The 27,758-nt window shown below is 42.1% G+C and overlaps 1 protein-coding gene across 11 annotated transcripts in view; it reads left to right on the top strand.

Annotated features, from left to right (window-relative positions):
• FHOD3 (formin homology 2 domain containing 3) overlaps window positions 1-27,758 on the top strand; it is a 592,306-nt gene that overhangs the window by 294,898 nt on the left and 269,650 nt on the right. For all 11 annotated transcript variants that reach the window (XM_075921655.2, XM_075921653.2, XM_075921652.2 and 8 more), the window contains one exon: window positions 21,957-22,062. In XM_075921655.2, the coding sequence (XP_075777770.2) occupies window positions 21,957-22,062 (106 nt within the window). The remainder of the gene's footprint in view (window positions 1-21,956; window positions 22,063-27,758) is intronic.

Here is a 27,758-nt window from a genome sequence, read left to right as displayed (position 1 = left end):
TGTTATTCTCCACCACCTTGTCCCTCCCAGACTGTAGCACTCTTTCCTCCAGGTACTGCCTCACAGCAGTGCCCCCACTCTCTGGGGTCCTCCCCTTCAGGGGATCCCCAACCTCCCCTACCTACCTTGCCTCAGTGACCCTACTACCAGTTGTTATCTAGCCTCTTACCTCAGAGGCAGACTGCAGTCTGAAATGGCCACTCATCATAGGCAAGGGGGTGTGGACCTGCTGCCTTTGCCTGCCGTGGCTGCCTCCCTGAAGCCCTAGTATCCCCCAGACTACTGTCACTGGGCCTCAGCCTGGGTTTACTCAGGCTGGAACTCCCCTTGCTCACCCTGCCTTTTCCCCAATACTGCTCTGTCTGTGTGGTACCCTGGCTAGCAGGCAGCTGTTTCCTTCTATCTCCAGGGCTAGAATGAGAATGTGCTCAGCCTGGCCAGCCATCTCTTTTATATGGCCCTCCTGGGATCTGATAGGCTGCTACAAGGCCTCTTATGATTGTCCCATAGCTGGAGGGATAGCTAAGTGGTTTGAGCGTTGGCCTGCTAAAACCCAGGGTTGTGAGTTCAATCCTTGAGGGGACCATTTAGGGATCTGGGGCAAATCTGTACTTGGTCTTGTTGTGAGGGCAGGGGACTAGACTCAATGACCTCACAAGGTCCCTTCCAGCTCTATGAGATATGTATGTCTACAGCCCTCTCCCAGGGCTATTTTAACCTTTTTCATGCCTGAAATGGGGTGACCACCCTGCTATACCAGGCAACAAAATACCGTATTTTCCGGCGTATAAGGCGACTGGGTGTATAAGACGACCCCCTAATTTTTTAGTTAAAAGATAGGTTTTCGTCTTATACCCCAGCGCCCCTCCGCCTCCCCAGCTTTGCTCCCGGTGTCCCTGGTCTGCTGGAGATGGTCCCCAGCAGACCAGAGGCACCGGGAGCAAAGCCGCAGCAGCGGCAGGGTCCCGTGCCTCTGAGGCTTTTGCCAGAGGTCTATAAAATCATGACTAGTGTAGAAAAAGTGAATAAGGAAAAGTCATTTACTTGTTCCCATAACACAAGAACTAGGAGTCACCAAATGAAATTAATAGGTAGTAGGTTTAAAACAAACAAAAGGAAGTGTTTCTTCACACAATGCACAGTCTACCTGTGGAACTCTTTGCCAGAGGATGCTGTGAAGACCAGGACTTTAACAGAGTTAAAAAAAGAGCTAGATAAATTCATGGAGGATAGCTCCATTAGCCAGTATGGACAATAATGGTGTACCAGCCTCTGTTTGCCAGAAGCTGGGAACGAGTGACAGGGGATGGATCACTTGATAATCACCTATTTTTTGTCATCCCTCTGGGGAACCTGGCATAAGTCATTGTTGGAAGACTGAATGCTGGGCTAGATGAACCTTTGGACTGACCCTGTATGGCTCTTCTTATGAGTGCTTTACTTTGCAAGAATATTCACATTAATATTAACATTCACTGTAATGGCTATGGTGTAACCATACCTGTAGTACCTGTGAATTGTATTCCTATGGAGAACTAGCTGTATTGTTGATTGTTTTTATTTTCAGCAAGGTCTTGGTAAGGTGTCTGTAAAGGTTTTGCTTTTCCCTCTACATTTTATTTGCACTCTTTGACCTTAACTTTAGTTTACTAGTCTTTGCGCTGTCATGTTTAATAGATCGGAGGGTCCATCCGCTGGGACTATGTCGACAAAACCTCTCCTTTTTAAATCCTGGCACCCCTGGTGTTACGTCATGCCTGGGTGCCGCCCTTCTTGGCTGCCTAGCCACCTGGCGGCTCACTGTGCTTGTGCTCAGCCTCTCGCCACCTCTCCAGCCAGCGGCCTCTCTCACCTCCCTTCTTCACAGCTGTTGCGCAGCGTATGAGCACGTAGCGCATGCGGGCACCTTCGCCTTCCTTCCTCCCTGCCAGGCCACTGCACGGGTCTCTGAAGTGCAGGGCCATGGCGCCCGGTCACAGTGTACCTTTGAAGTGATTGATTAACTATCTTCATATGCACAAATATTCATATTGACTTCAGTAGGAAAAATGGAGGAGTAAGGATTGTAGCAGTCAGCATGAGGAAGGTTATCAGAATCTGGTCTTAAAACAGAAAATTAGTATAGTACATCATAAGACAATGAGCAAGAGGTTTGCTTTTGTCAAAATAAAATTGAAGAAAGTTATATTCGGAGAAATAAACATATTTGGAAAGTTAGAAACTAAAAATGGTGATCAGATCATAGTTTAAAATTATGCTAATTGTATTTTTTCAATGTAACAAGTCAGACAAAAATACATTCCTTAAAAAGGAAAAGAAGGAACCAACAACAGAAGTAGCGTCAATTTGTAAAATTGAAATATCACTCTCTAACGAGGACTAAGAAATGCTGATCCACACGTGCATTAGGTTTTATGAAAAGCAAGCAAGCATTGATAGTGGCTAACGGCAGAGTGTTATATACTTTTTCCATTAAAATACATATAATACGTAATCATTTGTAAAAATCTGCACATATATTTTCTTATTTTGTCACAAATTCCTTAATCATATAACCGTGGAGGCTTTTAAAAAAATGTTAAAAGGGGATAGCTCAGATTCCTGAAAAAAATTAACTTGAAGATATACAGGAGCAAACAGTTTTATCCATGAGTTAAATCAAATGTCACACTCTTCTGCCTCTAAGGAGTCATCAATCAGTCTTAGAAGAGTAGAAGAAGTATACTCTGTTTGCCTCATTGGTCCTCTTCCTCAGACCAATGAGGCAAACAGAGTATACTTCTTCTACTCTTCTAAGAATGATTGATGACTCCTTAGAGACACTTAGTTTGGGAGCCTCATTTGTGGTATGCTCTGTGGGTTTGTCCATGCAGAACAGTCTTCTAAACTCAGATCTCCACATCTTCCCTTGATGAACTAAAATTCTTGCAAGGACTCTTGATTGATTATAGAAAAGAGAACCTTGCTTCCTATCCTGCTTGTAAAGCTGTTAGGTCAGAGTTCCTTTGTTCATTTTCACCCAACTTTGAAAAAGACAGGTCTCAAAAAAAAAAAAAAAATACAGGTTGCATCACCCAAAGTGATATACCACATCCATAGCTAAAGCCTTGGTTAGGCCTAGGCAGTGTTATTGGCTATGGATTAAAACAGCACTAACATTTTTAAATGGTTGAGGTCTTAATTCCAAGCAAGTAAAAAAATACAACCGCTGTAGAAGACACAAGTTTTTGAGTATGAGATATTAATGTCTACTTAAATCACAATAGTGTAGCACAGAACAACTAATTTTGTATGTTTTCTGTATAGTTTATCTTGCACTCCTTTGGAATTCAGTGTTATTTGATCTACTGTAAAAGTTACTGTCCCATTAATGGGTATTCCTTATTAGTAAGAGGCATTGTAGATGTTTTCTCACATACTTCTTGACTGAAATAGCTGTCAGCTCTACAGAATGAAAGGGAAAGAGTCACAACATAAAGCCATTCTTACATTTTCATTCAAGACCTAATCTTGGGATGAAATCTTGGTACCAGTAAGGTCAGTGGCAAGACTCCCATTTTCTTCAATGTGATCCATAACTTTGATTTCGGAATGAAGTGTTGGTCTTCAGTGTAGAGATATAGGGACAGTTTAACAGCACTTTTGGGTCACTTCTCTTCACAGTGGAGTACATATAATGCTTACCTATGTTAGGAGCAGATCACTGTAAACGTTTTTTGAAAAACAAAGTAATCAGATTGTAATGGATGTGTATTGTTATGAGCTATGTGAAACCTTGCTATGGGTTGGATTAAAACCTCATTGAGGGTGACAGGTTAATTGAAGGGTGAGTTCACACCTAATTTTAAACATAAAATTTTAATCCTAACCTTAAAACAAAAGGTGTGTGAGAACCCTCCCAAAAGCTGTTGGTCTGAGTGTTATTTTGGGGTAGGTATGTGTGATAACACAGAGATACCTCGGCCAGGTCTACACTATAAACTTTTGCTGCTATAACTGCATTATTCTAAGAGTGTGAGAAATCCACATCCCTGAGCGATGCAGCTATATTAGTAGGGGGCAATAATTTTCACGGGGGGGGGGGGGGAGGCACTCCACAAATTTTGGAAAATTGTCACAGGCCTCACATTTCAATTATGTTATTGGAGGGGATGCGGGGTTTAGGATGGAGTTTGAGTGCAGTAGGAAGCTCCAGACTTCTGCAGTGTTGGCATGGAGGAGAGGGTGAGGGATGTGAGGTCTAAGAAGGAGTTTGGGTGCAGAAGATGGTTCTGACCGGGGGGCAGAGGTTTGGGGTGTAGAGAGATGCGAGGTACAGGCTCTTACCACAAGGCTTTTGCCAGCCTGTCATGGCCTCACGCCGCTCCTGGAAATGGCCAGCTGCTGTTGGCATCAGGAGTAGGGGAGTGTGTCTCCATGTGTTGCCCACACCCATAGCACCACCCCCTATGTCTCCCATTAGCCAGCTTCCGGGCAATGGGAGCTTTGAGGACAGTACTGAGGGTAGGTGTACAATGCTGAGCCACCTCCCACTTCCAGGTGTGCATAGAGACATGCCATGTGCTTCAGTCTTTGGCCCTACAATTAATGTTCATTCTAATCTCATCCATCCATATGTGGAATAAATATTTGTATGTGCACGAAGATATGTGTGAATGTGCACCACACGTAGAAACAAAAAACCTGGTTAAGCAGCTGGGTGGCATTTGAATCTCTTCTGAGTGCTGCAGAAGTGCATAGTTTACAGGGAACACTGACTACCATACTTCCCAGTGCCCCTGAAGAGTGATGAGTATGAAATGTTGGTCTGTCCTTTTTAAGGTGGAAATGCAAAACCCTCCCAAGATGTTAATCATTTAGTAAGCTTTTATCAACTTTCTGAGACTTAACCATTCCATTCAAATCTTCATTTCCCCATCCAAGATTTTAATGATTAATATTAAACCCGCCACATTGATCCCAAATAAGATGTAAAAATACATATTTACTAACAGTTTAAAATAACTAAAAGAACATCCTTCTTTTTTGGGGGGTGGGAGGAGGGGAGGAAGGGATATGCCAGTTAGCAAGAATAGTATTTTGTTATACATTTTTATTAGAATCCCCCACCGACAGATTTTTACATTTGTTTTCAGAAAGGTAGCCATATTAGTCCGTTTCAGCAAAAACAAGGAAGAGTCTGGTGACACTTTAAAGACTAATACATTTATTAGAGTATTACGGCATAAGCTTTCACAAGCTACAACTCACTTCCTCACATGCTGAAGAGAAAAGAAAGAAAAAGAAACGGGATACAGAGATGGGAGGGTGGCATCACTGCTAATTAAATCAGAGTGGATGTGGTTTATCTCCAAGAGTGGTGAAAAGGTGAGAGGATTTGTATGGAAAATTACCTATTGTAATGCAAGAAACACTTCATGTGTCTCTTTTTGACAATATTTCTGTACTGCATTTCAAACTCTAGTCCCTGGAACAGTCTGCTGTTCACGTGCTATCTTGCGGTGGGAAATTAGATATGCGGGATTAATGGCTGTAACAAAATGTTTTACTTTTCAGCAGATTTTGATGCCCATTCATTTATGCCAAGATGGAAATGCATAAGCAGCAATAGTTCAATGTATATTTGAAATGTCTTCAACTTGGAAAGAAGTGATCTGGTCTTTTAATACATTAATGCCAGACTGTTTTACTAGCTGGCAACAGACATACTCTGGAGATGTTTATAGGGCTGGGAAAGAAATTTGCTGGCATTTGCTGTTTGATAACTAGCAAGTTGACTCATTGCAATGATGCGCTAGGACAGTGATATTTTAAGGGCAAGTTTTCTTGCCACTGGGAGCCAAGAATGCAGCTTCCCGTTATAAGTTGTTTACTTGCAGTAAAATTGTACCAGTTTACCTGTAATGGTTGTTGGGACTGTCTTAGCTATAAACAGAGAAAGTTACTGCATGTGCAAGTTAACAACAAAGGGGAAATAAGAAAGCATAACACATTAAAAGCAATAAGCATAACCCACCTGGTCCTGGATGAATATAGACAGGTTTTTAAAACTCAGTGGCTTTGTCTACAGTTCAGGGGTTTTGTGCAAGAAGCCTTTTGTGGAAGAGTTCTTGCGCAAAAACTTCTTGTGCAAAAGCGTTTCCAGATCTCAAAGTGCATCGCAAAAGCAACGTGCTTTTGCGCAAGAGAGTATGCACGCTGTATGGACACTCTTGTGCAAGAAAGCTCTGATTGCAGGCTGATGTGCTGCTCTGACATTCCTCAGCGCAGATTGCTCACAGAACTACTCATGATTCCTCTCCCTGCAGCTGAGGAGGCTGTGGGAGAACGCGGAGGGAATTCCAAGATCAGCTCTGCCTTTGCACATCACCGTACTGTGGGATATATGCCCACAGTTCATTGCTCACACTGTCAATAATGGTGCCTCCAGTGTGGACATGAACTGTCAACAGAGGGAGCTAGGTATGTGAATAGGTAACCAGGTAACAGGTTACCCAGTGAGCATCACCCTTACTGGATGATGCTTACCGGGTACTGGTTAACTGGTACCCAGGAGCAAACCCCCGCCTCTGGCTTACCCCATGGGGTTTGGGAGCTGGCTACACCACACATGGTAGGGGGGAGGCCTAGGAGTTGGCAGCTGGAGCAGTCCCCCCTGGGATTTTGCTTAATCAGATAAACCTCAGGTTTAATCCATTAATTGATTAACTGGGATTTTACATCCCCAGAGGGAGCTAGTGTGAACAACCTCTGGGATGTTTTTTTTTTTTTTGTTGACTTTTGGGGGTCAACATAAGTTTTGTTTTCAAAACTTGGTTGTGTAGACACAGCCAGTTATAAGGCATTTTTACTTCTCCATCTCTAAAGCAAGCATTTTTTGACAGGTAGGGGAAGATGAAGCCTATTTCCAGAGTTGTTGACTCGAGTCCCATGACTTGAACTCGAGTCTGACTTAAGTCGCCTACGTGACTTGACTTGAGACTCGACTCGGGTTCATTGTTTGTGACTTGAGATTTGAGTTGAGACTTGCTAATTTTCTTAAATCGACTTGGTGAAAAAATTGTCCGAAAATGCCAATATTGATGGCTTGTACAAAAGTGACTTGACATTTTTAAATGAAGACTTGAGATTCGACTTGGGACTTGCCTCGAAAGTGACTTTAGGGACTCGAGACTTGACTTGAGACTTGAACTGTAGGGACTCGAGACTTGACTTGGACTTGACAATGATGACTTGAAGACTTGCCTCTTTCTAAATAGGCTGCTTTTCAATTATTTATAATGTTTCACTTCATTATAAAATCACAGTAGTCAAACCTAGGTCATCTTGCCCACTTCCCTACATGCTTGTTCTTTGCAGGAGATTCTTGTGTATTTTGTCTGCATGAATTATAAAAGACTCATAATAAATTATATAAACTCGTAAATGAATAGGAACCCATAATTAATCTGACCAGTAGTCAGTCTAATCCCATATACTGATCATAATCAGATACTTCAGAACGAAATGCAAAAAATACAGCAGTGGCCAATTATAAACAAACCTTTCAGTAGGTGAAGTTGCTTCCTAGCCCTTTCTGTTCGAGGTTGGCTTATGAAGGTTTATACTCCTTATATTTTCTGCCTGGCATACCAGTGTATGTCCTCATTATTTGTATAAATATCTCACCATTCTTGAATCTTATGTAAAGTTTGTCCTTAATGAGACTTTATGGCAAAGAGTTTCACAGGTTGAGTATTTTTACATAGCTTTGAAATTGTGGCCTTTCAAATTCATTGATTGTCTTTTTTGTTCCTGCTCTATGAGAGGGGGCAAACAGGAGGAGCAACAACACTACCATCTCTGTGCTGTTCATTATTTTGTATGTATGTATTTTCTTATCCACCTCCTTTCTATAAGCAAGAGATGAAAGTGCATTGGGACTTTCACCATTTCCTCTGGGAAATTTTCTCACAGCCTGTATGTAGAATTGCTAGGGAATTACCTTCAAATCCTAGATGTTATTACATGTAATGATACATATTGAGAGACTCTGTAAGGGAGCAATCAGAGTTTAGTTCTCAGTTATAGACATAATCTCACCATTTCCTGCCAATATCCAGATTTATTCCCCTGGACAGGTACAATCAACCATTTAACTCACAAATGGCTCCGTTAGTCTGCAAAGCTGCTGGGGGTGTGCATTATGAATAAAGCTGTGGGTCTATCACGTGACTTTCTGTGACTTCTGTCTCCATTGGCTCTGGGACTGCCCAAGCAGCTCAGGCAGCCCCTGGGCCAGCTGCACTAGCCGCTGCTGTGGCAGTCTTAGGCCACTGCACCTTACCCCAGCAGCAGCTGTAGTTTGGGCGTGGAAGGGGGTTCAGGGCTGAGGCAGGTGGTTGGGGTGCAGGTCAGTGCTTACCATGGCATGGGGATCCCTGAAAATGGCCAGCATGTTCCTGCAGTTCCTAGGCAGAAAGACCAGGGGGTCTCTGCATGCTGCCCCTGCCTGCAGGCACTGCCCTCACAGCTCCCATGGGCACAGTACCCAGCCAATGGGAGTTGCGGAACTAGGGCTCATGCTGGGGGCAGTGCGTGGAGCCCCTGTAGCCTTTCCTCTCCCTAGGAACTGTAGAGACATGCCAGCTGCTTTTGGGGAGCTGGGTAGGGAGTCTGCCCCCCACCCCCTACACACACACACCATCCCCCTTCACTGCCACACCAAACGGGTTCTTAGGCCCTGGCCTGCCACCTCCCCCTTCCCCCACACACAGAGTACCCATGGCCCATATTTTAGTTAGCGGTATGTAGCATGAGTCATGGACAGGTCAAGGGCTGTGAATTTTTATTTACTGCACATGACCTCTGCATGACTTTTACTAAATATACTTATGACTAAAACATGGCCTTAATTATGAGCAGATTAATTACAGTCTCACAAAATAAACAGGGTTGCTGCTTGAGAATATGTTAAGAATTGCATGTAAAAAAAAAAGAAGAACCAGCAGAAGCAGCAGAAAACCACAGTGAGAAACACTACCAGAATTTCCTCAGTATGCTTCTCTAGGAGTAGTTTGTGCCAATGCCATATAAGGTACACAATTGAAAAAACGTGGACTTGGAGATGTAGTTTATTCAGGACTGTGTGAACAACTCTGTCTGTATGTGGTTTTGTGCTTTTTTTGTTTGTTTGTTTGTGTTTTAAATGTAATTATCCACCTCAGTGCAAAACACAGGTTTACATAATGCTATAAGACAGGATTTGAATCCTATAATCAGTGGTTTAGTTAAGAACAACAGGTGGTCTCTATGTAGAATCCTATCTTTGGTGCTAATTTAGGTTTAGCCAGCAGGACAGTAAGACATCTCATGGAACTTCTAAACGTTCTTGATTCCTCTCTTTTTTTGGTGCATCTTTAGTAGGTCACATGGCCCAGGAAGCAACCTAAAATATACTCAAGCAAGTAGTGATGATGCAGTTACCGGCATATAGTGTTAGGCATTTTGGATTTGGGATATAATATTGTAATTACAATAGTAATTTTATAGTCCAGAAAACAACTATAATTTAAAGTATCGGAAAGTAACTATAAACATATATTGTGATAGGCCATATTTATATTCCCTCAATCAATAATAAGTTTTCTAAACTAAACTAGCATTGGAAGCTCAACTTCATACATACAAAACCCACAGCCTGTTGCTTATTGTAACAGGGCACATGATTCACCATGGCAGCACCTCCTGCTGGTCCTCTCAGGAAATTAGCTCTGCAGTTCAACAATGGGCCTTCCTCTAAACTAATCTGACTGACATTACCTCCGCTCCACTACTGGGACCCACGTTGCTCCCTCGTTCATGGTGTCCTTTTCTGGGCACAACTCTGAAGCTGTGTCCCACTTGATTCTTTCCCATCCTCCAATGGACCTGTCAGTCCTCGCTACAGCCACTCACCTCAGTGGCAAGTGGGGAAACCCAAGTCTACCCACTACTCCAGGTCTTGAGCCAGGAACCCTATATCTGGCAGCATGTGCTGCTCTTCCTCCAACTCCTACTGCCTGTTTCCCTGGGCCATTTCTTAGTAGCCCTAGCATATTCCCGGTCCTTTGTATCAGGAATCTCAGTCTGGCAGTCCTCAGGCTGCTACTCCCTGTTGCTCCCCTGCCCAGGACTACTCCATCTGAGGTACTCCTATAAGGCAGCCAGTTCTTCTCCTTTGCACTCCAAGGACAGACTGACTGAAAACTCAGACTGACTGTGCTCTGTTGAGCAGCCCTTCTTATATGGCCCTCCATACCCCAGATTGGCTGCACCAACAAGCCTCCTGATTGGCTCTCTGCAGGCCTTCCACTGGTTGGGTTTTGGATAGACTTCCTGAGGACTTCTTGAACCCTTCTACCTGTGTGGGGCAATCACCTAACCACACAATAAAAAAACAAACAACTGGACTCTGGGATTTAGCTGGAAGTTTGTTCTGTGATATATAACACAGAGCTAAACACAGCACTTTTTTTTCTACGCTAGAGTAGCAAAGTCAACAGGATTAATTTTGTCGGTAACTACTGCAGATTTGACACACAAGGTACTTTGGGAGCAGATATGGGTAATTTACATATAATCATTCCTGTGCAGACATGCCTGTGATACATTTCAAAGGAGTCTATGGGTCGGATTTCAAGCTGAACAACTGGGAGGAAAGACAAACAGGATTTGGTTGCTGGTTCTGCACAGACTCCGGTATATATTAGAGAAACCCATCAGCTGTTGTGGCCTTTTTTGACCACATAAGGTCTATACACAAGCTAAGGATAACCGGAGTGCAGTACAGTTTGTTAACACCCTGACATACCTATTACAATGGGGGCTGCAAGGAATGGTCATGATGGTTCTGCAAGAACTGGAGTTGCCCAAAGTCAGAGGAATTGCTGGAAAGGGAGACCTGTTTGCTTCTGTGCCCTGTATGCAATCAGAAATGCAAAACGGGGGCACGCTGAATACAAAAAAGGGGGTAGAGGGCAAATACCTTCCTTGTATTCTTTTCTGCGCTGAGATCATTTGTCGTAACAGTCTTCATTTATATTGTACCACTTGCTGTGCTTTTTCTTCCCCTTCCCTCACAAATCATCTGTAGCTCCCGTGAAGCTAATTTATATCTCCAGATGAGAAAATCCTAATCCTCAGACTCCAATCCTTCTAAACCCAGCTCAACTTCCTGATCCTAGGTTGAGTTTGCAGGGCAAGCGGTTAGAGAAAACATATCCTTTTACTTCTACAGTGAAAAAATTTGATTTGGAAGTAAATGAGGAATAATAAACATAGGAGCCCCCAATACCATTTTATTAAATAACTTTTCAGAGTAGATTCACATTTCAGGGAATCATGTATTATTAGTTTTATTATTTATTATTTTGTACTGCAGCACTGCCTAATAGCACCTATTCAGAGCGCAACTCATGAGACTGTGCAATTCACTCTTCAATGAACAGCTTAGCTACTGCAGCAGAGTGTGAGGGGCACTTGTAAAATTACCATTAATTAATGAGCACAAGTGTAAACTATGATTCCTTCCATCCTCCTGCCCTTAGAAGTAGAAATTGCAGTAGAGCTCCACATAAAATTCTGCATTAGCAACCCTACTGCCTAATAGTAGGTCTCTACATTAACTGAGTTGCACTAAAAACGTTGAACCATTGGATGTGAGTGAGTCTGCCCCTAGTTCCTGAATTATTTCAGGTAGGATTTAACTTTTTCACATTGCAAAATATTGCTGAACAAACTTGCAGAACAATGTGACAGCTTGCAATCTAGCAATCTGAATTAATATGACATTAAGACACAAGAGTGAATATTCAGACATGATTATTTTATCCTGTATGACAGAAAACCACAGTTAAGGGCGAAAGTCATGGACAGGTCCTGGGCAATGATAAAAAATTCAGAGCCTATGAACTAAATTTTGTAGGAGTTGCTGCTGGGGAGCATTCTAGGGACTGCTTCTGGAAGAGTGTCCGGGGCGGGGCCGGGCCAGGCCAGTAGCAGTGGCTGCTGAACAGCATATGCTCTGGCTGTTTGGGGACCACTGATGGTTGCCACCACGCAGTGACTTTTCTGGTCACCCCGAGATCTCTTCTCAGGTGATTTTTAGGGCCAGATGCTCTGGCCACTGCTTGAACAGTCCCTGGGTTGCCTGAGTTTCTGGGTTGCTTCAGCAGCAGATGGTGTGGCTGTCCCTGGGGAGACCTGAGAAACAAGCCACAGAGCCCGTTGCTTGGGCAGTGCTGCAATCAGCCACACTGGCTGCTGCAGAAGTCGTGGAGGTTGCAGATAGTCACAGAATCCATGACTTGCACAACCTAGGTGACAAACACGGAGCCTAACCAGTTAAACCCAGGTTAAATTCCTAGCCCCAGTCTACCCCTAAAGAGAACCACGTGGAGGCTTTGCAAGAGAGAGTGGGGGGAAGTGCCACGTTTCTTCAAGAGGACACATCTGACTGATTCACTTTTGTGCCACACAAAGGGGTCCTGTCTTGTAAACAGTATTTGAAAGTGATTTTTTTTTCATTCTGGGCTTTGCTAGGAGGTTACAAGGTTTTTCCTTCAGATGTCGTCATCATCATGGCTATCCATGCCTTTGTCAGTTTCAGGTTGTGTTGCTGCAATGGCTGTATATTTGCAATGGGAACGTTGGTTGGTACAGAATGTGCCTACCTGCTTATTCAGTGTCCTCTCATGGGAAGAGAGGACAAGCTGATAGCACCCAGGTTCCTGGTTTAAACAAGCTAGCTTTGTAAAGTGTGCGTGTGGGTAGGCAAGATGTATGGAATGGGAATAAATATAGAACTCCTCAGGGTCTCCAAGAGGAATACAGAAGTTGTTTTAGAGAAAGGAAAGGCATAAAAATGAGTTGCCCTTTGGTAGAAATTCCCCTGGCACTCGCATGTGCACTCTCTCTTTCTCTCTCTGTCTCAAAAGCTCCGGTGGGAAGGAAGCATCTAGTAAATTGCACAGCTGTTGGCCATGTAAAACAAAAATATGTGGACATCTGAACATGATTAACAAATAACTAATCTAACATCCCCAAATGCTTGGAATACAGCTGTCTGCAGTGCTTGTTTGAGCTGTTTTTTTTTTTTTTTTTTTTTTTTTTTTTATTTACTCTATTCTGTTTTTCTGGCAGATAATTTTCTGAAAAATCTGGTAAGAGAAAAAATTTCTCTGACAAATAAAATAATACAATTGGGTGAACTTTTAAAACACATGATCCATGGAAATAGCAGACTTTGGAAAGGTTAAGTATAACAGTTTGTAAATATTACATTTGCCAGCCACTTACTTAACAAGTAAACTTTACATAGGTTAAATATATTTAGAGTTCTGGTTGATGTCTTATTGGAATAAAATAGTGTAGAATTATACATACATAATTGTTCCTGGTTTTGGTCCTGAAATGCTTACTTTTGTTTAAGGGTTTTATCTGTTCCAAACTTATTAATGGATGTTTATAATATATTTAGCTGACAGGGCCACCAGCATCTTTTTGTAAAGTCCTTAAGTAGCTGATCTCTGTGTTACTGTACAATGTTTATGGTTGTAGAAGCTTAGAAGGAAGCGTATGGAGATTTGACTGTATTTTGCTGCTTTTCTCATCAGTGCTTTAATGTCTGCTGATTATGGGGTCATAAATCTTAGCAATATTTCCCTAAGAAATGACAAACCTCCCTCTGCCCCCATTAGTTGTTATCACCCATAGGCCACAAATACTTGTCATGCACTGTTGCTGCTCTATATAATCTACAGAATGAATGCTCTCTTTTCAGGAAACAGTGAACCACTTACCATTGGTAGAATAGCCTTTACTCTTGAGGTCACCTAACTGGCAAGTCAGTGAGTTAATGGGTTTGAAAAGATTACCGTAGTACAGCAATTTGATATAAACATTTTCCTTTCCATTTAGGATATGTGGATTTGGATTTCTTTCATCTTTCTTTGCACATTCCAGATGTTTGTTTCTTTCCTTACATCATGCATACATGATGGAATAGATAATGAACAGAGTGCAAATGTATGTCTACAAGATGATGTATTTATACTCTGCTTCATGACACTTTTTCTCCTTTTATTGGGGGGAAGGAAGAGTACTTTAAAAACCTTTTTCAAATTCAATCTTGGTGTGTTTATTCAGTGCTTTACAAGTAGTGTGATTAAAATTTCTTCATCCCCTTCATTTTCTCTGAAATCCCAATGCAATATATCTCACTTCAATCGTGGATCAATCTTCAGGGCAATAGTTTACTACTTTAGCCCTTTTGATAACATTTCATTTATGAAAGAAAAAGCAATGACTCCAAACACATACTGCATATCTCATTAAGAATGTAAAGGATATGTAAGAATAGGGATATGATACAGGTCTAGGGATATGATAGAGATATATAATCATGACTGCTGTGGAAAAAGTAAATAAGGAAAAGTTATTTACTTGATCCCATAATATAAGAACTAGGGGTCACCAAATGTAATTAATAGGAAGCAGGTTTAAAACGAACAAAAGGAAAATTAATCTGAATTAATATGACATTAAGACACGAGTGAATATTCAGACATGGTTATTTTATCCTGCATGACAGAAAACCACAGTTAAGGGCGAAAGTCATGGACAGGTCCTGGGCAATGATAAAAAATTCAGAGCCTATGAACTAAATTTTGTAGGGGTTGCTGCTGGGGAGCATTCTAGGGACTGCTTCTGGAAGAGTGTCCGGGGCGGGGCCGGGCCAGGCCAGTAGCAGTGGCCGCTGAACAGCATCTGCTCTGACTGTCTGGGGACCTCTGATGGTTGCCACCACGCCATGACTTTTCTGGTCACCCCGGGATCTCTGCTCAGGTGATTTCTAGGGCCAGCTGCTGTGCAAAAAGTAAATAAGGAAAAGTTATTTACTTGTTCCCATAATATACGAACTAGGGGTCACCAATGTAATTAATAGGAAGCAGGTTTAAAACAAACAAAAGGACGTTTTTTTTCCTGCAGCGCACAGTCAACCTGTGGAACTCCTTGCCAGAAGATGTTATGAACAGTAGGATTTTAACAGGGTTCAATAAAGAGCTAGATAAATTCATGGAGGTTAGGTCCATCAATGACTATTAGCCCACATTATTAGGAATCGTGTCCCTAGCCTCTGTTTGTCTGAAAATGGATGAAGGAAGAGGGATCACATGATTATTATAACATAAGAACATAAGAACGGCCGTACCGGGTCAGACCAAAGGTCCATCTAGCCCAGTATCCTGTCTACCGACAGTGGCCAGCACCAGGTACCCCAGAGAGGGTTGACCGAAGACAATGATCAAGCGATTTGTCTCCTGCCATCCCTCTCCAGCCTCTGACAAACAGAGGCCAACGACACCATTTTATCCCCTGGCTAATAGCCTTTTATGGACCTAACCTCCATGAATTTATCCAGCTTCTCTTTAAACTCTATTATAGTCCTAGCCTTCACAGCCTCCTCTGGCAAGGAGTTCCACAGGTTGACAACACGCTGTGTGCAGAAGAACTTCCTTTTATTAATTTTAAACCTGCTACCCATTAATTTCATTTGGTGTCCTCTAGTTCTTCTATTATGGGAACTAATAAATAACTTTTCTTTATCAGCCCTCTCCACACCACTCATGATTTTATAGACCTCTATCATATCCCCCCTCAGTCTCCTCTTTTCTAAACTGAAAAATCCCAGTCTCTTTAGCCTCTCCTCATATGGGACCCGTTCCAAACCCCTAATCATTTTAGTTGCCCTTTTCTGAACCCTTTCCAAGGCCAAAATATCTTTTTTGAGGTGAGGAGACCACATCTGTACACAGTATTCAAGATGTGGGTGTACCATAGTTTTATACAGGGGCAGTAAGATATTCTGGGTCTTATTTTCTATCCCTTTCCTAATAATTCCTAGCATCCTATTTGCCTTTTTGACCGCCACTGCACACTGTGTGGAAGTTTTCAGAGAACTGTCCACGATAACTCCAAGATCTCTTTCCTGATTTGTCGTAGCCAAATTAGCCCCCATCATACTGTATGTATAGTTGGGGTTATTTTTCCCGATGTGCATTACTTTACACTTATCCACATTAAATTTCATTTGCCATTTTGTTGCCCAGTCACTCAGTTTGGTGAGATCTTCTTGGCGTCCCTCACAGTCTGCTTCTGTCTTGACTATCCTAAACAGTTTGGTATCATCTGAAAACTTTACTACCTCACTGCTTACCCCTTTCTCCAGATCATTTATGAATAAGTTGAAAAGGATTGGTCCCAGGACTGACCCTTGGGGTACACCACTAGTTACTCCTCTTCAATCTGAAAATTTACCATTTATTCCTACCCTTTGTTTCCTGTCTTTTAGCCAGTTCTCAATCCAAGAAAGGACCTTCCCTCTTATCACATGGCCATGTAATTTACACAAGAGCCTTTGGTGAGGGACCTTGTCAAAGGCTTTCTGAAAATCCAAGTATACTATATCTACTGGATCCCCCTTGTCCGCATGTTTGTTAACCCCTTCAAAGAACTCTAATGGATTAGTAAGACAGGATTTCCCTTTACAGAAACCATGTTGACTTTTGTCCAACAAATTATGTTCTTCTACATGCTTCACAATTTTACTCTTTACTATTGTTTCGACTAATTTGCCCGGTACTGAAGTTAGACTTACCGGTCTATAATTGCCAGGATCACCTCTAGAGCCCTTTTTAAATATTGGTGTCACGTTGGCTACCTTCCAGTCATTAGGTACGGAAGCTGATTTAAAGGATAGGTTACAAACCACAGATAATAGCTCAGCAATTTCCCATTTAAGTTCTTTTAGAACCCTTGAATGAATGCCATCCGGTCCTGGAGATTTGTTAACATTAAGTTTTTCTATTTGTTCCAAAACCTCCTCTAATGACACTTCAATCCGGGACAGTTCCTCATATTCATCACCCACAAAGGACGGTGCAGATTCAGGAATCTCCCCAACATCCTCAGCCGTGAAGACTGAAGCAAAGAAATCATTTAGTTTCTCCGCAATGACTTTATCGTCCTTGATTGCTCCTTTTATAGCTCGATCATCTAGGGGACCCACAGGCTTTTTAGCAGGCTTCCTGCTTCTAATGTACTTAAAAAACATTTTGTTATTTCTTTTTTTATCTGTTGTGTTCACTCCCTCTGCGGCATCTGGCATTGGCCACTGTCAGCAGACAGGAGACTGGGCTAGATGGATCTTTGGTCTCACCCAGTATGGCCATTCTTATGTTAGCTTTTTTGTACGTGAATGATATTATGGTAGAAGTACAAACATAAAATAACTATGCATCCATTCCAGTAACAGTTTAGAGGGAGATTTCTAAGGACTGGTGCACATTACCACTTATGCAGGAATAATTTACATTATTCAGGGTGTGAATAAGCCACCATTCTAAGTTTTAAATTTGCAAGTTGCTTTAAATTAAGTGCTGGTATCGACAACTCTTCCACCAACTTAGCTATCTCCTCTCATGCAGCTGATTTTATTATACTGACGGGAGAGATCTCTCCTGTCGACGTAATGTGTTAGAGTGGCACAGCTGTATTGGTGCATCTGTAGCGCTTCTAGTGTAAACTTGCCCTAAGAAAGCCCTTTTTTTGCACCTGAAGGACCTCATCTAAAGCTCACTGACACCTGTAGAAAGACTCCTATTGACTTCTGTGGGTTGTGGATTGGACTTTTTTTGTATCTTTCATATGTTATAGCTCTTCCAAAATTGATATGTTAAATACATTTTATAAATACTGGAACATGGTTATTGTATTTTTCAATATTTCTTGTGCTATGCCTTATCCACTCCAGCAGGGATCATTTTATCTGTCAACTCAAATACATTGAAAACCATTGAGGAAAGGCTCAATATCCTATCAAGATTTTTAGAAAGGTGCCCACAAGGTATTTCTAATAGAAAAGTAATGCATCCTGCAAAAGATAGTTACCAACCAATTTAACTTACTTCAGTTGTAATTCTGATTGGCAATATATATTTGGAGATGTGTTCCTTGTATCTCAATGGTTTCTAAATTATTGCTAAGGTTCTAATATTATTTTTTATTAATTTGAATAAAAGCAATAACAACTTGCCAAAAAGTTATTTTGAAGAAGACTCTTTTTGGCACCTTTAGTAAACTTACTCTCCCATTACTAATTTTTGGTAACTTCTTTTTTCTGGTAATTTTTTTTTCCTATGGGGCTTAGACACCATAATCTTGCTGTATGTTGAAATACCACAATGATTTGTTTACCATTAGTTCTGGCAAGCTGCAGTCACAGTTCCAACCCCATGGTGGGGAGGCTCGGGGGAGAGCAAAAATGAGGGGCTCAGGATGCAAGATGGGGCTCCAATTGGGGATGGAGGTTGAAGTGTGGGAGCAGGTTAGGGCTCCAGATGGAGGTGCAGAGTCTCAGAGGGAATGAGGGATTCAGAGCTCAGGAGGGAGTTCTAACCTGGGTGAGGCAGCTAAGAGTGTGGACTCTGGCTAGGCAGTACTTTCTTGAGGTGGCTCCTGGTTAGCAGTGCAGCAGGACTAAGGCAGGCTCCCTCCCTTCCCTGGCCCTGCAACACTCCCGGAAGCAGCCGCCATGTCTGGCCCCTACATGGAGGGTCCAGCATGTGGCTCTGAATGGTGTACACCACTTGCACCTACAGGCCCCGCCTTACACTTCCATTGTACATGCTTCTCAGCCAGTGGGAGCTGCAGAGCCATTGCTGGGGGTGGGAGCAGCAGCACATAGACCTTCCCTGCTCTCCACATGCCTAAGTGCCGCAGCAACATACCAGGGCTTCCAGCCTGTGGCATAAAGATTTGCTGCGGTTTGGAAGAAATCAAGCAATGGGTTAGATGTAGCCCATAAGTTTGACATTCTCCGCCCTTGCTTCCATGGTCGATTGATTTAGTCATCCAATCAGCTGCTGCTTAATTAACTATCCAGTGACTTTTTGTAAGTTTGAGCATTCAATTATGCTACATAAAAGACTGGTGGTCCAAGAAATGACTTGCAAAAATCACCACTATCAAATTTAACTAATGGCAAATTGTAAACCACAGTCCTGAAGTGGTATTATATTAACCAGAATGGCACAGATGTAGTTAATTATTCTCATTGTTATGGGTATTGGTCCTTAAGTCAACAAGTATTGTTGTTGCCATAATAATTAATGATTAACAAAAAAGAATCTCTGATGCTAGAAGTTACTCAAGTTTCTGTTAAGTTTGGACTGGTCATCGTACCAATATGACAGTAGAGGTGAATATGAAACTAATTCCAAATGTGTAAAATCATGTCATTTAAAATTATACTTGGCCTGCAGAATTAATTCTGATCATTTTCTGGGGGAAAGGATTATACCTTGCAGGGTAATAGGATTTTTTTAATGCTAGGAACTTAAATATTAACATGCAGTACTATTTTGAGGTAACTCTAAATGCTGACTTTTTAAATGACAGCCACTGTGCTTGAACACTGATATTTTTCTTTATGCAAAATTTTACAATTTGAAATGGTTTTCACTCAATTCCTGCTATTTGAGAAACACTTTCTAATTTGCAGGGGGTAGCCAAGTTATTCTGTAGAGGATAAACTTTAAAAACAACAAATGGTCTGGTAGCACTTTATAGACTAACAAAACATGTAGATGGTATCATGAGCTTCTGTGGGCACAGCCCACTTCTACAAATGACCGGAGTTTTGAGTTTAGGATGTGCAAACCCAAAATAAATAGGGAAGAAGGGGGGAAAGGGGGGAGCAGGAAACAAGGAGCAGAGAATATAGAAATATCAAAGGGAAAAACAAGTAGGCAGAACTGGCAATCTATAAACACCTAAAGATTGGATAGTTGAAAAGAAACAGATCAAAGGATAGTAATAGATAGAAAGGGTGTTAACACTAGAATCTACACAGACAAAGAGCTGTTTGCACCTTCATTGAATGTTAGGTTGATAGTGTCCCACCTATCCGTCATCACAATTGAAACCCTCAGCATGAGAATTGAACTTGTGGATGAATTGTAATTCCAACACCTCTCTGTGTATTTGACTTGTAGAATTGGTTTGTGATAAGACCTCCACCTGGAGATCTTTTAAAGTGTGATTAGGTAGACTGAAGTGCTCTCCCAACAGGTTTTTGTATGTTCCCTTTATGTATATCTGATTTGTGTCCATTGATTCTTTCCCATAGGGACTGTCGTTTGTCCAGTATATATAACAGGGGGACAATGCTGGCTTTTGATGGCATAGATCAAATTAGTTGATGTGCAATTGAATTATCCTCTGATTTGGTAGCTTATGTTGTTAGAAATTAATTCATTGGTGCATACAGTTTTTATTGAGTCTTTCGTTTCTTCATTAGTCTACATTATACAGTAAATCCCCGGGTTACGTCAATCCGATGTAAGTCGGACCCCTAGTTACAAACGGGGGGGGGGGTGGCACAGCTAGTGGGGGTGCGTCCCCCACTGTCGCCGCCTCCGGCGGAGTGGGGGGCACTTCCCCTCAGCAGACCAGGGAGATGCGGAGCTAGCACTCCCCCCCCCCAGCAGACCAGGGAGACGCGGAGCGGCTTTTCTCGCTGCGGAGGACGCGGGCGGCGGGACCGCCAAGACGCGCCGCGGTCCCGCCTCCCGCGTCCTTCGCGGCGAGAAAAGCCGCTCCGCGTCTCCCTGGTCTGCTGGGCGGGGGGGGGGGAGGGGGGCAGCAGACCAGGCTTTTCTCACCGACTCCTGGGGTAGAGCAACTGGGGTGCTGCCGGTTTGGTCCTGCCGCGCCAACGGTCGACGCTACCAGACCAACCCAGCAGCACTCCAGCTGCTCTGCCCCAGGCGTGTCCGATTCAGCCGCTGCTGGTCAGTTTCAACAGCGGCTGAATCTGGACGCCTGGGACAGAGCAGCTGGGGCACTGCTGGGTTGGTCCCTGCAGCGCCGCACCTTGGCGCTGCGGGGACCAACCTGGCAGCACCCCAGCTGCTCTACCCCAGGTGTCCCGAAGGCAGCTGCTGCTGAAACTGATCAGCGGCTGATTCCAGGAAGCCCGAGGCAAAGCAGCTCTGCCTCGGGCTTTCTGTAGTCAGCCGCTGGTCAATTTCAGCAGCGGCTGAATCAGGGACACCTGGGGTACAATATGTACCAGATCCGACTTACGTACAAATTCAACTTAAGAACAAACCTGCAGTCCCTATCTTGTACATAACCCGGGGACTGCCTGTATTCTTATCTAAAGAAATTAACCAACCAACTGAAAACTGTGGGTCAAATTCTTGAAATCCTTACTCAGTTTGTATTCCTATCAAAATTTCATAAACGAGATGCACTTGTGTAGTAAATCCCAAAGGATGGCTATTAACAAAAAGAGAGATCTTGCCACCGGATCTTAGCACATGTGTACACTGTATTTGAACACCCATGTCCATGATCTTAGGCTTCTGAGGCTCTGGCTAAAGGACTGTAAAATTACAGCATACATGTTTGGGCTTAGACTGGAACTTGAGCCCTGGGATTCTGAGAAGCAGGGAGGGTCTAAGAGTCTGAACTCCAGACCAACCCTCAACATCTACACAACAATTTTGTAGCCTGCATCCAAGGCCTGGAAGCTCATTGGCCAACTGTGGTTGTTGAATTGTGGTGTATACATATATTTGGTCTCCATCTAGAAATTAGATAGACCTTGTTTTGTTGCTGTGGACTGTGAAAAATTTCACACTCTGAGTTCCATAGAATGGTCATAGTATGATTCTGGCTTGGTTGATAGAAGAATTCTTGGTCTAGTTCTGACTTATAGGAAAGAGTATGCTTAGTTCATTTAATTTGAATAGAAAGTAAAAACCACAGACTGTATATTTTAGTTCATGTTATGACAAAAAATGTTTCCTTGTCTTTGAGATTTGTAATATAGTATCTGTTTTCTCTCCCTTTCTCTTCTTCTCTGGCAGGATGACAAGGATTTGGTTCACGAGTTTGTTGTGGCTGAAGGCCTGACTTGCTTGATAAAAGTGGGAGCTGAGGCAGACCAGAACTATCAGAACTACATCTTAAGAGGTATAGCAAGAGAACTCAGCAGTTTTGTTTGCTGTGATGAATCTCACTGACAAATCTGCTCCAATCTACTACATTACTTTTTTTAATAATTTGCGGTGATTAGCTATTCAGAATGGGCCTTCCGGTTGAGTGAGTTTTATATGTTATGAGAGTTATTTTAAAGCTGTGGAATAGGTTACATGCAAATATATCATCAGTCTAATATGGCATTCTCATACTGAAATATGGTTTGGATGAATTTACTGGGGGAGGGTGCCAAGTAGCTGAAAAAAACCATACTTAAATAGTATTATCAATGGTTTGCTATCAAAATGGGCAAGTGAATGTAATGGACATCCCATAGGTGTCAAGCCTGGGTTTGGTACGATTCAATACTTTAATTAATGAATTGTATAATGTAGTTGGGAGCATACTTATAAAATTTGCAGATGACGCCAAGTTGGCAGAGGTTTTAAGCACTTTGAAGAATTCAAAATGACATTAACCAACTGGAGAATTGATCTGAATTCAGCGAGATGCAGTTCAATAAAGACAAGTGCAAAGTACTTCACTAAGGAAAGAAAAATCAAATTTACAGTTACAAAATGGGGAATAACTGGGTAGGCACTAGGTCAACTCAAAAGGGTCTGGGTATTACAGTGGAATCACTCATTGAATATGAGTCAACAGTGTGATACAGATGCCAGAATGACTGATATCACTCTATTAAGAGATTTTAATGTTTTGCTGATGGATCAAACTGCAATATCTTTTAGCATTTTCCTATATCTGTGTTTTCTTTAGAAATTGAATTTAAGTCCTGACTGACTTTCAAGCTGCTTGAAGTCCATTATTACTTCTAGCCTTTGTCAGCTGTTTTCAGTTCCAGGAACCAGTGTGTGTTTTTTGTATGTGGAGTGAGATAAAGATAGGCTTCCAAGTACAGTGTATCCAACCCTATCCAAAAATATGAGGAGGCTGTTGAGAAAAAACATTAAGTGTACATCATGTGAGAATAATATTTTTTCTGATTTATTATTTTTGGATGACTGTAGGAAATGGTTTAAGGTTTTTCATGATAACCATATATGTAATATAAATCGAATATGATGGTTTAAAATGTACAGATGTAGAGTTCTGGTTGAACATAAGGATTTAAAATGCATCAAAATAGGAACTCGAGAAGCTGAGACAGTGCCATGGGCTTTGAACAACATGTTAAGTGATGGAAATACAACAATATAATGAGATAGTGTGTGTTACTGAATGCTTCCAGCATGCAAGCAGCATGTGCCAGTCTCTTAATACCCCATGCAGTGGGATTTTCCCTCCTTCTGGAGAGTGTTCAGCCTAAACCACAAAAAGGATATGATTTGGCCCAAGTTCCATATCCCAACTGTATTTCCTTGTAATTGTAACTGATGCCACTATTCTTCTTTTATTATAGTGTTGCCATTAATTCCAACCCCAACATTTCCTCACTTTCTAGTGTGTATGTATTCAATATTAATTTTTGATGGAAGAGTTAATTTCTGTGAAATTGGATGCCAGCATCCATGTGAAGAGTTAATTTTCCAGAAGCAAGTGGAAGTCCAACAAACATGGTAATATTGTTAGGTTGTTTAATGGCAGACTTTGCTTTCTGGAACTAATTTCTTGGGGATAAACACTGTTGTGTTTTTTTTTTTTTTAAGATTTATTTATTGCTTTATTCCAAAGATTCCTGTCTGTGAGCTTGCTTTTCTAGGCAGTTTAGAATAATCTACTGAGTTTCAAGGCAGAAAGTGCTGCCAGAAGAATGACTTTCACTAGTCGAAAGAGTTTCCTTGTCTATATTTAGTAAATGAGTAGCAAATAAAAGTATGGCTACTGCATATGAAGTAACAACAGTTTGTAAAACATTTGTAAAAATGTTGTTTTATCTGTTGGCTGGTGGCCTTCAAAACAACAGTGTCTATGATACCTTTGCAAATGGATTTCCTTTGCTGTCATCCTCCAAAGAGCCATGCAATGGAACACTAATCACTGCTTTTTTTTCCAAGGATGTCCGGAAACAATAGTAGCTAGTGCTTTTTCTCTTTGTTTACATTTCATCTAACGGTTATTTAGCTTTGGTGGTTATTCATACTCAGTTAATAACCACTGGGCCTACAGTTATTTGAGAGTATTCCTTTAGAATAATTGGAAAGAGATATGTTCAGAAACAGTCACTGTTAATGAACACAGGCCTAATCCAAATCCCAATATAGTAAATGGAAAGCCTTCAATGGACTCCAAATAAATAATGCCTCCAGTGTGGTAAATAGTGTTGACTCAAGAATAGGTCACTGATGTAAATACTAGACAGGAAAAGTGTCTTTGTTAGTTATAACTGAAAAATAATAAAAAAAAGGATGTTTCTTTTTTTTTTTAACTGAATATCCTGGAATATCTTTTCTGTTGCTGAATTTTCCAGCTACAGTAAAAGCTTTGTTACCTAGCATGTTGGGGAACAGGGAGTGCCGGTAAGTCAAAAAATTCTGGTTAACTAAGAGGAAGGGAGTTTGGATGTGGATGGGGTTCAGGGAGAGGGCTCTGGACAGGGGGTTGGGACATGGCAGAGGTTTTGGAGTGCTAGATCCAGGAGGTACTCAACTCAGGCAGCTTCCTGCAAGCGCAACTTGTCCCTGTGGTCCTTGGTAGAGACATGACTAGGGAGGTCTGCTCTCTGCCTCTGCTCACAGGCTGCAGTTCCTGGTCATTGGGAGCTGTGGAACCTACACTCAGGGTGGGATGTGGGGGTGCAGCACATGGAACCCTTTCTTTTGCCCAAGAGCAGCAGGAACATGTCACATGGAGCCAGATAGGGAACCTGCCGGCACCGCAACAATGGGACTGCAAACTGGACTTCCAATGAAGATCAGAAATGCTGGTTTCCAGAGCTTTCCTGTTGCTGAAGTACGTTGATTACAATGGGATGGCAGAAACAGTGAAAGCATGGTAGTTTTGATGGGGAATTAGCAGTTAACAGGGTTCATTTAAAATTTTGAAAATATACTTTGTATGCTACAGAAATACCCTTGGTTGTGTGGTATTTCAATTGCCTGGGTGAAGCTGAGCTAATCTAGGTATTGCAAGTTTTTTAATAATTTATTTTAATTGTGATGTTGCATCAAACTGCAGTCTCTCTCTTTGGTATGTACTTCTGTATCTATAGATCTAATCAGAATTACAATATTGAGGAGGCTGTTAACAGAATATGAAAAGGGAAAGATGAAAATGGAAAAAAGTGGAAGAAAAATGTCCACAGTTGGTAGGGCTTTATTTGTGCATGATCCTTTAATTTGGGGGATTCTTTGGATTTCTTCATGGATACATCTCTTTTTTTTTTTTTTTTTTTTTTTTTTTTTCTTTTTTTACAGCATAGGTCAATGATCCCCAACTATTTTTGTTTGTCCCCCCATTACTTGGTCTGTACCCTCCCGGGTGCTGCAGTGGGGAACCAGGAACTGAGACTGGGAGTGAGACTGGAAGCCAGGGCCAGCAGAGGGGCTCATGGCTGGGTGCCAGTAGAAGAGTCAGAGCCATGGTGAGGAGCCAGAGTCAAAAGCAGGACTGAAGCTAGGTAATGGCTGTGGGGCTATGGGCCTCCTGTAGTGAGGGCACGGACATGTATCCCTAACTGCCTAAATTTGGTTTAAAATGCTTACTTAGGGGCTAAAATTCAAGTTATGTAGGCTGTAGTACCAAGTTACGCAGTCATAAAATATATGCTTAAATAGGAGGCCACGCCTAGTCAAACTATATATCCCTGTACAATAATAGGCTAACGTGACAAGACAAGTGGGACTATCCATCAATATCTTCATAATAATCTAGAATGAAACTCTGACCTTACTCCCTGACTTATGGTGGGAGAATTTATTTAAAAGGTTGTTTTTAAAAGGGAATGTGCCTTTTGGCCCCACTCCCAGGGAGGCCCCCGGCACCCTGCGCTGCTTCCTCTGTATCAAAGGCAGCAGTGCCGGGTGACCAGGCAGGAACCAGTCTGCAAGGGGAGCCAGTTTAAAAACCAGTTCCTCTTGCAGTCCTGCTGCACCACACGGCTGCCTCTATATCAGAGGCAGCAGCGTGGGATGGCAGCAGCCCCTGTCCATGGGGCAGGGTCTGAGCTCCCTGCTGATAGAGGCTACAGGGAGAGGGAGGGGTGGGTGAGGCTGGCTGTGAACAGAGGCTTCTCCAGCAGCAACCTCTGTCCACAGGGGGTATCCAAGCTCCCTGCAGACAGAGGCTGCTGCTGCGAAGCCAGGACTTGCCACTGGAAGAGGCTGCTTTGTGGCAGCCTCCCTTGTCCCCAGCATGGGGAGATGTGGGGGCAGGCAGCACCACAGAGCCAGTGCTGGGGGGAGCTGGCTTTTAAGCCTGCTCCTTCCAGCACCGGCTCCTGCTCCCCTACCTTGCTGCCTCTGATACAGAGGCAGTGGAGGGTGGGAGAGGGAGGGGGGGCGCAGCGGTATGCAAGTAGTTGACTAGATTACCAGTAAAGCCTAGGCTTGTCGGGTAATCAACTAGTTGACTACTCGTTCATATCCCTAGTAAAGACAAGCCCTAAGATATTCAAGGCAAAGACTGTGTCCCACTATAGGCTATAGAATATCCATTCAGTGTGCCCCTTATCTTGGTTGGGACTTGTAGACATTACTGTAATACAAATAATAAACAATGTTGTCCTGAATTAAGCAATTTTATATTTTCTAGTCAAAAATAATACACCTGAAAAGAAGCTTTCATTTTCTAGTCAGGTACAGATATATATGAATGCGCGTGGCATGACCTTGTTATTTTGGGGCTCTAAGTAACGCAAAGAGAACTTTTAGAATATAGCCAAGTTAGTTATGCATGCAAGGTGAAAAAAATACTAATCTCACCATCTAAAAGTAAAGATGTATCACTTCTGATGCTTGAATTTCCTATACTCAATACAGTCTTTTAGACAGAGGAGTTGGGCTGTAGCAGAATTCATTGTGATGGGGCCAGATCCAGAGCTTACTAAGTGAAAATCAACCAGAGTCATCTTAGTGGACCTGGGATCAAGCACTAGGTTGTTTTGATGACATAGGATGAGGAACTAAAATACCCTAAGGGAAGGTGACATATTGCTTAATGGGATTAAACCTGAGTGAACAGTTTAATGAATATAGCCAGGGTGAGGCTTCAATACTGTACAACAACCGTTACTAACATGTCTGTCCTGTGAACTTGAGGATTTATTTGAACTTTTGTGGATGAGATATATTGTGTACAATGCTTTTTATGCTTCCATAATGCCTTTTTGGCTTTATACCAAATAAAATAAGCCTGTATTAAGACTTTTTAATTGGTTATTTTATTTGCCCTATTAATTTACCAAGGCCTTTCATTAATTTGAAATCACTTTGCTGTAAAAAATTTAGCCCTGAAAATAAATGAAAAATAACTACAGAAACCCAGAAATATAACAATACCCTATGTGGAGAAAGTAACACAGTGACTCAAATTCTGGTCCCCAGTTCATACTCATATTGTTCAGGCAAAAAGTTGTTATGTTACATTTCAAAAATTTGTGCTAGTTGAGCACTCATGTTAAAACTGAACCTAGTCTAACGAGTTTGGGTTTTTCATTCTCTCACTGTGGAACCACAGGCATCATGTCAAGGAACCTTCCCGTGCTTCTGTTTTGTGAGAGGTAAAATGAGCCT

Source organism: Pelodiscus sinensis, chromosome 2 (assembly GCF_052426305.1).
Source record: "Pelodiscus sinensis isolate ZL-2025 chromosome 2, ASM5242630v1, whole genome shotgun sequence".
NCBI classification, from domain to species: domain Eukaryota; kingdom Metazoa; phylum Chordata; order Testudines; family Trionychidae; genus Pelodiscus; species Pelodiscus sinensis.
Note: the sequence above shows the minus strand (reverse complement) of the source record. Positions and strands in the feature narration are given on the sequence as shown.